At 54.4% G+C, this 10589-nt stretch overlaps 1 protein-coding gene across 1 annotated transcript; it reads left to right on the forward strand.

Moving 5' to 3' along the window:
* The first annotated feature begins 717 nt into the window (after positions 1 to 717).
* LOC144721367 (G-protein coupled receptor 61-like) lies at positions 718 to 10276 on the forward strand. Its single transcript, XM_078598933.1, has one exon. It carries the CDS (start codon positions 2244 to 2246, stop codon positions 3582 to 3584), a length of 1341 nt encoding a protein of 446 aa, XP_078455059.1. The 5' UTR covers positions 718 to 2243; the 3' UTR covers positions 3585 to 10276.
* Positions 10277 to 10589: the final 313 nt, after the last annotated feature.

The following is a 10589-nucleotide window of genomic DNA, read 5'->3' on the forward strand; positions in this document are numbered from 1 at the left end:
AGTCAACTGAAGGCATAGCCGCTGCACAGTGAGCGTGTCTAGAGGATATCTGCAATCACTCACAGCCCCATGTCAATCCACTGCCGGATGAAAGTGATCTTGCCGTTCTCGGCCACGGGGCGTTGTTCGTCCATACTTCACCACGGTGGGCAGCGCGAGCGAGTCTACGGGTCTCAGCGCGAGTCCGCGTCTCTCTCCGTGTGAGAAATCACCGGCGGGGTGACGGGGCCGCGAGCCACACACCGGGCCCACGGCACGCTCGAGCACCTCCTCCTCGTCGATGGGCGGTGACCGCCGATGCCCTCCGCTGCATCCGCAGGTCACCCTGCTCCGCCTCTCATGCCTGGGTCTGGCCGTCGCTCGCCGGACCCCGCGGGCGATCGGAGCACGAGTCACCGAGCGGCCCTCCACCTCCTCCGCCGCCGTCCCCCGAGTCTCGGCGGTGCCGCGGCGGAGACGGCACGGCGGGCGCGCACCGCCCGCGGCCCCCACTCGCACGCGGCCACGGTGAGCGCCGCCAGCCATGCTCGCTCCGCTGCCTCGCCGTTGTGTGCGTCATGCGTCGGAGAGTTCGTGACCGCCACGCCACATCTTTGGCAGGCCCGGCTGCGGCTCCCCTTGGATGGGGCGGGGGGGGACGGGGGGGCGACAGTCGAGGTTAAGTATGGGGGGGTCCAGTGTGCTGGGGAGAGTGAGCTTGGCTGGGCCAAAGGGACAGGTTGGGTGGTGCGGGACCCACTCCAACACCTCCCTCGTTGCGTGCCTGCTTTCTGGTGGAACCCTCGAGAAGGGGGTCCATTCCTGTGCCCGCGTCTTGACGCCACAGTGCCTCAAGTGGCGTATCGTGCTTGGCACGGCTCCTGGTGCCAGGAATGAAATGTGGCCCCCACCCTGTCCAATTCCCTCCCGCCCCTCTCCCACTCTCCCAAAATTCCCTCTGGGCAACTTGGGCCCCGGTACAATTGCACCGCCGACATCACTTAATAACGACGACGTCACTCGGTGTGGCAGTGTCAAGACGACGGCAATTCCATCCGGTGGGTATGCATCTCCTAAGTCCGTTTATTTCTCTCCGTGGTGGTGGTGATGATGTAATTAACACGTTTGTTATTCGTGCCATTCTGATAGCGCAAGGCTGTCACAGTGGCACTGTGGTTTTACCAGATTAGGCAATTTGCGAGTGATTTTCCAGATTTGGCAAATTTGGACCGCGACGCCGGCAGGCAATGCCCTGCACAAATCCCAATGGGTTCACGGAATTTTAAGTGCCCACTGTATTTTCAGTTAATCCATCCGCAGTAGTGACCGGGGCAGCCCACAGGATTCGAACCGCCTTGTCTCTGGGTTTTTCAATCAACGCGTTGCACGTGTGTCTTATCCAGGGCAGGGCCTCTCTTAGGTGACCGAAAACGGCACCTTCCGTGTTGCATAATAACGCTAATCGGTTCCGTGAAATATCCACTGGGTACCGCGTGTGAGACACGCCGTGTAAATATAGGAACGGCTAATTGCATCGAAGTGCCATTGTGAACACATCTCTGCTCATTATTTAACACACGATTACATCTCACGAAGAGTTAATGATGTTTGGACAACAGAGGATATTAATTTAGTTTTATTATTATCATCTTAGTTCGTTTGCAAAGTGCATTTCGGCCGAGCAGCGGTAAAGAAAGCCATTGAAATTTTTTTATTGATCTGAAGTGATAAATAATAATAAGAATACACGTGACATAATTTATGAATCCATTGACAGCCCTGCGGAGTCCCTGGCTCGTGCCGCTTTGTGAGCTCGCACACGACCCCCCCACTTCCTCCTACAATTCTGGCTGCCAGCCAGGCCCCTGTGGGGCTTAAAAGTCTCCTCGCAGTGAGAGGTTCCCGGTGGTTATTGGTCAGATCGCAAGTCGGGCCAGAAAAAGCCCGCAACCCCTCTTTGTCACGGATGAGAAGAGTTCGGCCGCTAAATAATGAATATGGTGCAATCGCATAAAATCGACGCAACTACCTCCTACAAGTAACTCGCTACCGAGACTTTCGTGCGAGCGCTGCTGCCTCTCGAAAGGTTCCGTCGCGGCGTCGTCATCGACATTCATTCCATCGTTCGCGCGTTCACTCATTCGCTCATTCACTGATTCGCTCGTTCTCTCGTTCGCTCATTCGTCCGTTCGCGCATCGCCTCGGCAGACGAACGCGAGACTCTCCGAGCCTCGGCGCCAGCAGCGCGTCCCCCGCCAGGCGGCATGGAGGGCGTGCGCCCCCCGCCAGGCGGCATGGAGGGCGTGCGTGCGTGGGACGCGGTGGGCCTGGCCTTCTCGGCGCTGCTGAACGCCGCCGCGCTGCTGGGCAACCTGGCGCTGCTCGTGGTGCTGCTGCGCGCGCCGCCCCTGCGCAAGTTCATCTTCGTGCTGCACCTGTGCGTGGTGGACCTGCTCTCCGCCACCGTGCTCATGCCCATGGCGATCGCGTCGAGCCGGCCCGTGTCGCTCGCGCTCGGCGGGCCGCCCGTCGGCGAGGGGGACGTCTTCTGCAAGGCGCACGTCTTCCTCAACGTGTGCCTCATCAGCGCCTCCATCCTCTCTGTGTCGGCCATCTCGGTGGAGCGCTACTACTACATCGTGCACCCGATGCGCTACGAGGGCCGCGTGGGCGCCGGCCTGGCCGTCTCCGTGCTCGCGTTCATCTGGGTCGAGTCCGGCCTCGCCTCCGTGGTGCCGCTCCTGGGCTGGCGCGCGACCCCCGACGCGCCGTGGCCCGTCAACGGCACCGCGGCCGCGCCGGCGGCGCGCTGCTCACTCTACTGGAGCGACGGCGAGTACAAGAACGTGTTCGTGGTGGTGTTCAGCGTCTTCTGCTTCGTGGTGCCGGGCCTCATCGTCACCGTGGTCTACTGCAGCGTGTTCAAGGTGGCGCGCATCGCAGCGCTGCAGCAGGGCCCGCTGCCCTCGTGGACCAACGGCGCGCGCCAGCGCTCCGTGTCGCTCAACAGCCAGACGACCATCGTGAGCGACGCCGCGGGCAACGCCGGGTCGGCGAGCGGCGGCGGCCCGCCCGCCAGGATCTCGCCCGAGCGGGCCTTCGGCGGCGGCAAGGCGGCCGTCACGCTGGCGATCCTCGTGGGGCAGTTCGTGGTGTGCTGGCTGCCGCACTTCGCCTACCACCTGCACGCGGCGACGAGCGGGCGGCGGGGCGACACCGAGTCGGCGGAGACGCTGGTCACGTGGCTCGCCTACTCCTCCTTCTCCATCAACCCGTTCTTCTACGGGTGGCTCAACCGGCAGATCCGCGAGGAGCTCAAGAAGCTGGCGCGGTGCCGCTGCGCCGGCCCCTGGCCCAGGGACGAGCCGCCGGGACCGTCCAGCCACGGCTCGGTGGAGGAGAACTTCTTCCAGTTCCTGCAGCGCACCGGCTGCCCCGTGGTGGTCGGGGGGGGGCCCGAGCCGCCCGTCGCGTTCGCCACGTCCACGCCCAAGCGGGCCTTGGACCACATCGCCGCCCTCGGGTTCCGCATCCCCGGGCAGATCCCCGAGGAGTCGTCCGAATACAACGAGCACATGTTCTCCAACTCCGCGCGGGACCCGTAGCCGCGGCGGTGCCGCCGCCGCCGCCACCACCGCGTCACGGCCTTGGCGACGTGGGCGCTTCCCCGGCGACGTTTTTTGCCAAATCCGCGTGAAAATGGGGACATCTGCCAACGTGTCAGCTGGGACTTTAGCCTGCACCGGCAGTGCCCAATAACTGTGCTTTATTTATTTATTTATGTCACCCTCCACCCCCCCCTCCACTCTCCCCCAGTTGCATTTTTAATTAACTTGTGGTGAGCCATTGGTGTTTTTTTTACGTGGTTGTGTAGAAAGAATGTGGTACAAAATATAAAATTGCCAATCAATCAAACGGTGGCATTTATTGAGAGCGAGCGAGAATCCCAGTTTACCGCTCGGTAAAATGGACGGAATATTTTTTTTTTACAGAATTTACCGGCCTTAAAAGGCGTCGTAAAAACGTTGTAAAACGGTGCTTAATTTGACTTTTAATCCGTCACGGGGGGAAGGGGGTCCTGCGAAGCCACAGTTTCCATCCCACGGCCCGGTGAGATGACTATGTCTCTGTTCAGCGGCGTTGTACCAGGGGTCATGGACTCGCTTCCTGTAAGGTGCGCGGAGTGCTGCGCCGAGAGTCCCGTCCGGAGGAGCTCGGCAGAAGCGCGCCGCGTGACATTTTGTCTCTGGGAAACCCGCGGCGCTGCGTTGGCAGTGGCGCACAAGCTCAACGGCGGAATAACGCTGCCCTGAAGAGGACCAAATACATCGGGAAAGATCGCCTCTCTGGCAGAGACGTTGCCACAAAATCTTGCTTGCTGCCTTCTTTTCTTCGATGGGCAGTGATTTTCATCTTCTTGGTTCTTTCGGTAAAGTCACGTAGAAGGGAAATAATAAAATAATAAAAATTAAACATAATAAAATACAATACTCACGATGTTTCGGCCACAACGCAAGCAGCCGCCCTCAGGTGAAGAACAGGTCTGTCGGAAAGACAGCGTCTGAATGAACACCACCATGCTTGGCAGTGTATATTTAAGCTTTTGTCGAACGTGTTGAATTACGTCGATAGAAAGCGTGCCCACGGTGGCGGTGTTGGGGCGTAACGATGAATCCCTTCAACATTGACGTTCATTCTCAAGGCTCACAATTGCATGCGTCCAATCACGAGCGTAAGAATCCACAATTGCTTATGTGCTGTATGTCCACGGGTTCATTTGACCCCTCCAGCCACTAGAGGCCGCTACATTCATCACGGTGTCAAAGAGTGGAACAGATGCTTGAATCACATTGTGAGCGGCGCATCTGTTAGGCTTTGCATTTGCAAATGGTGCTGTGGTCAGACCCAAACGGGCTAAATATGATTCCAGCTTTGTGAAAACTATGTCCATAACCCCGATCTGGTAACGTGAATGTCTTGCTCTTGTTTTGCTCTCAAGAGGACGCGATGGAAAGCAATTGTTCCGGTAATTTTACCGCGAGCTCCGATTGCCAAATCCGGGGGCGAAACTAACGACCGTGAAAGAACGGTAATCCACAACGGCGATTGCAAATCAGAGCGGAATTTTATCCGGCAGAGAATCGCCCACGTGGCACGACGCGGTGGCTTGTGACGGAGCGTTGTGGCCGCGTGGATGGCGGAGTGTCCTTGAGGAACGAAAACAAACCCAGGCTAAACAACCTGACCTTGCTGACCTCTCAGCGTGGGCTAGGGTTATGCGTGTAAGATCAGGGCTAGGGTTACACGTGTAAGGTCAGGGCTGGGGTTACACGTGTAAGATCAGGGCTAGGGTTACACGTGTAAACTAAGCTGACTGCGATCTCAAGAAACGGAGGGACGGACCGTGCTGTGGACGCAGGGAGCCGCGCGCGCTACGCGAGACGCCGCTGCCGGTTGTGGTTGAGCGCTCGCGGTGTCATCGCCGCCGCCGTGAACGCGACGCCGGTGCCCCGGTGCCCCGCCGCGAGCCGCTCACGTTGATCGCGCCGTTGCTTTTTGTTACTTTTCGTATTCTTTTTGCTTCCCCCGGCTGTGAAGGACCATGCACGCAGCTCGTTTGTCGAGCTGCTTTCGTACCGTACGCAGCCAACCGTCCTAATCGGAGGTGCGTCACGGCGCTAGCGATTATTGTTATCATTATAATGATGATAATTACTACGCCTGTCGATCCGAAACCATCGCTGGCAGCTCAGAAATCCGATGGCCGAGTGGCGGCCGAGATGGAACCGGCATCTCGTGTGCGGTGAACTTCAATTTCCGCTGCATGGAAGGAAAAATCAACTCCTATTGAGTGGAGGTCCTCTCATCTGCACATCGATTATCCGGACTTCTCAATACCCATCGACTTGGAGCGTACCACGTAAAATTCTATGATCCACACCAACGATTATTATTCTAATCCATGTCGTTGCCTGGATCTGGCGATAAATTAATTATTCTGCCCGAGACTTAAGAGGCCTTGGCTAGATCATGGCAGCTGATGTGAGTGTTGGTGAAACAGAGACGATTGGTTCTTACCCACAGCGCCTGCTGAGCCATGCCAGGTTGGCTCAGCATGGCCCCGGCGGATTGTAACCGGCTCGATTCCAACAGCACGCCCAGGTTGTGGTGCGTGGGGAATCAGGCGGTGCGTGGGTAGTCAGGTGGTGCGTGGGGAGTCAGGTGGTGCGTGGGGAGTCACGTGGGGTCGCTCGGTTGCCCCTGGCGGGGCTGGGGGAGTGAACTCCTCAACTTGTTGTGGACTTGACGGGTGACATTTACCTACGGCCCTTCGGAAAACATCACGCCCAACGCGCACCACCAGGAGGTGACGGCTGCGTTCTAACCACGCACGAGAGCTGTAAAGATCGCAAGCCGGACGCCGCGCCGAAATGTACGGGTGAAGGTGATCGCCTGCGAATGAGCGTCGATCGAGGAAAATTGATTTTGCCAAAACTTAAGCAGGGACGTGATAATATGAATCAATATTATCTGAAATTTGAAATGCATTCAACCGCAAGTGTTGGTTATTGATCAGTTTACTCGTCGTTTTTAATTACGGATCTTTATTATTTATTTAACGTCATGAGGTCAGGACGCACGCACGTGATTCCACCTCTGCGTTAACCCACGTGGGCTTAAATGTTACGTGAGCGGTCAGGCGTACGATCATTTATCGTTTAATATCGATACTCGAGCTCACGACAACTTTGGTATCGAAGGATCGGCATACGTCGTATTAAATGGGTTCACGTGACTTGGTTGACCACCAGGGATTCCCAGGAGTTGTGGGCATGGTGCTGCGAGGTGTGGCAAGCACATGACAGTGTTGAGTGTTATCTCCTCATATTGGGCGGTGGGTTTTCTCCGGTGTCTATCGGTGTCCTCCCTTACGAATCCAGACTCTCATTCATGGAGTTGGCCAAACATTCCAATGAACCAGGAGACGATCCTGAAAATGAGCCTCAAGAAGAATCAGTGGAAGCTTTTCTGGGTAAACAATTTACATTATGTCTAATTGTTGCGTGGGTTATAGGGACGCCTGCCTTAGCGGTGTTATAAAAAAATAAGGGGCCCGGGCAACGAATTGTTATTCAGAATGTTTGTGGTTTCAATTCCCGATCCGTTGATGCGACTGCTGCTGTTTATAATCGGTCCTTTTTACCACGAAGAACGGCCACCGTTTCTCAACATGTCATTGGCAACAAACGTGTCGAGTTTTTGTTGTTGCTGTTGTTGTTTCTTCAACGACAGCGCCGTTAGTTTCTCTGCTCATCTGTGTTTATTTAATTAATTGGGCAGACCCCTAATCGGCCGGCCTTTGCGGCGCTTGTACGCGTCCACGTACGGACGTTTTGTCCATCCGCTGCTGGATGGGGACCTTCCCTGATGAGACGTCACCACGCTGTAACGTCGGCGCGGGTTGGTTGAGGCGGTGGGCCACAGACGCGGTAGCGTAGAAGTAAGGTACAATAATCGTTTCTGCAACTGCGCCTCTGTTGGCCACCACGTGGCCAGCAATGTGGTGGTGATGGTGCTTCATGTACAGGGTGGACCTAAAGTCAGGACACACGGGGTTATTATATTAATTTTAACAAATGTTCAAACTGACCCCATTAATATTCATGCGTGATGCATGAATTCTCTTTTGAACTCACGACTTTGTATGTTTTAAGATGATAGCTGTGTCATTTTGAACATTCATCAATTATGTTTCATCTCAACTCATTACGGGTTCTTGGTCGAGATTTGTAAATGACGCATTTGCCCACAGAAATAATAATAATAGGAACATTTAATAATAACAGATAAAATATTAACTTAAATAATGAATAATTCAAATATTGTAATGCCAGTGTTAAATAAATAAAATAACCTTTTTGTGTCCTGACTTGTGGGCCACCTTGTAGAACTCGAAGGGTCACGAGTTAACGATGGACGCTCACGAAGGATCGACTCAGCCGATCATCTTCAACATCCCTCCACGGTCAATAAAATAACTACCACTTTGTGTCAACTAAACAGCGGTCTCTCTGCTGACAAACTGGCCCCTGTCATGGGAACGTGGAACTTCCACCCCTGGCTCAGGGCCGCCGATGGAGATGGCTCGGTTGAGCGGCGAGACGCGTTTGATTTTGTTTTACTTTGACGTCAGTCGATGACAGAGAGACATGGGGCGACAATTGTGCGGGTAAACTCCCATGCTTTAGATGCCGGGAAATCTATTTAAACTCTCTGAAGTTGGTGTGGAGTGGCTGCTTTGCTGAATTAACAAGGAACACGGCGAGGTAGATAGCGATACTTTAACTGGGTTTTTTTTTTTATCACCGTCTCTGACACGAAAGGAAGATGTCACGCTTCGTTCGCCCGGCCCTTTTCTGGAGAAAAAAGATGTCTAGCGTGGCGTCAAGAAATGCATGAAGGCCATCATCATCAGCAGCAGCCACAGTCAATCCACTGCTGGATGAACAATCCTCGGCCCCTATCTTGACGCCTTCCTCTCCGAGCACTGACAGTTGGGAAAAGCTCCCGTCACGACTTTAATCGAGCCTGTTATTTGAATGACTATACGATCACAAACATATTACAAACCTTTATATAAGTATTAATGTATGTGCCTATGGTGCCATGATTCCAGTACATTGTTCTGGTGACTGTGTTTTCCTACAATAGGACAAATCTGTTAGGGAGATATAAATAACTACACAGCGTGCATGGTACTGTGCGTCTCGGTACAGACAGCCTCTTGATGTAGTCGCCTCTCGATTTTCCAGGGTAATCGCGTGGCAGGACGGTGGCACGGTGGGCAACAACCATGGTTCACAGGAAGAGAGGCCTTCCTCGCCTCTGTGGAGTTTGAATGTTCTCCCCCAGCCTGTACATTTAAGTGGTATTGGCCAAAACATCCCCAGTACTGAAAAAATGGACCTGCGCATGACTCACCTGAGATGACGCACACGAGCACACACGGCCGCAACGTTGGCCCATCTCCTGTGGAAACTTGGCAGGACCCGGCTGAAAAAGAGTCTTGAGACTCGTTGAGGCTCTCCGGGGTTAGCGAGCACAATAAAATACAGATACAATAGTCAGTGGAGGTGAGGGCTGATCCGGACAAATCGAAAACCACGACTGTTACAATACACGTTGTTACAATTACAGATGTTTACCAAAAAAGCCTCGCTCAGTCTCAATACATTTAGGTTTGCGCAGTAAGGGGTGAGACTCGCCAGAGTTATGGGTTTCCCAATTAAGTAAACATGCAAATGAGGCTATGACAATATGGGATGGCTGTTGACGACGCCGGCTTTTTTTATTGTTGCTTAAAGCGATCGCTCACTTGCCTGCCAATACATTTGGGGTCACGTGAGCACTGAGCCAATTGGCCATCGACGAGTGAGGAGGGGCAGGTCAATGTTCAAACAGCCTGCATATTTATTTACTGGCAGTCTGGATAATCTACCCCCCTTCCGCCTCCCACCCCCACGGATAATCGAGAGTTCACTGTACTTTGCTGGTCGATATTTATTTGATATATATACACATATCTATATTTGTAAACGATTTCATATTTAATTGGACAGGGTACGAGCAGGTCGCTGTTGTATTCTATACGAGACTGCGATGAGCGGTGGGGCCACGTGCGTTAGTCACGCGGTTACTGTGACGTCATCGCGTGACGCGCAAGGTACGCGGTTGGCGGGGTAACAATCACGGCCGTCCATAGAGGGGGGGGGTGCGGGGTCTGGGGCAAATCACACCGTGTTGGCCCCCCCCCCCGACACCTTCAAACTACACCGGAAGTATTCAATCTGACAGCGCGACGTCAACGCGTGGGGGCCTCCCAAAGCGCGGGGCCCAGGGCGGTCGCCCAGATTCTAGGGACGCCTCTGGTGACGATTGCACATATTTTGTTGTTGTTTGCTGTCTAGAAGAAAGGGAGGAAAAAAAACAATCGCCTCTCGTGCGGTGTGCGATGCGAGTCTGACAAGCGGTGGTGGGATCTCACGACCCCGGGGCTCCGCGTGTGTCGTTAGGGGCAATGGGGAGGGGGCGCGTACGGTGACCCCCCCAACCCCAACCCCGACGCGGTGATGAGCGCCGCACCTGCGGGGTTATTTCTATTGGCGCGACGCTGCGATGCCGCTGGGAATTAGCGGGGCTCGCGCGTTGGTTTTTTGTGTTTCTCTTGCATCGTTTTGAACACGAATACGAGAAAAATAAAATAAAAAAAAATCACAAAAGGTGAAACGTGACCATCGCTCCTCCGTGCCGCCTCTTTTCTTTCCTCTCGCTCCGCCCGCTCGTGAGTTTTTAACTCAACGATTTTCAAGGAATTTGCCACGACGGTTCAGCTGCTGCACCGGGAGATGGCATCGAGCCGGCGATGTATGGACTCGAGCGTGCTGGACATTCCAGCTGACTTCGTTTCTCGGTGAAAGAGGTGACAATGACACGTGTTTTTTTTTTCTCCTGTAGATAGTTACAACGTACGGCGAAACCGGTAACCGTTATTCTTCTTGCGGTTACCGGTAATCCAACAACAACCGATTAAACAACCGTGTTTACAAACC

Source organism: Lampetra planeri, chromosome 11 (assembly GCF_965212315.1).
Source record: "Lampetra planeri chromosome 11, kcLamPlan1.2.h2, whole genome shotgun sequence".
Taxonomy (NCBI): Eukaryota; Metazoa; Chordata; class Hyperoartia; order Petromyzontiformes; family Petromyzontidae; genus Lampetra; species Lampetra planeri.

Excerpts from the sequence above, each read along its gene's own strand:
- LOC144721367 (XM_078598933.1), top strand. The coding sequence starts at position 2,244 with ATGGAGGGCGTGCGCCCCCCGCCAGGCGGCATGGAGGGCGTGCGTGCG.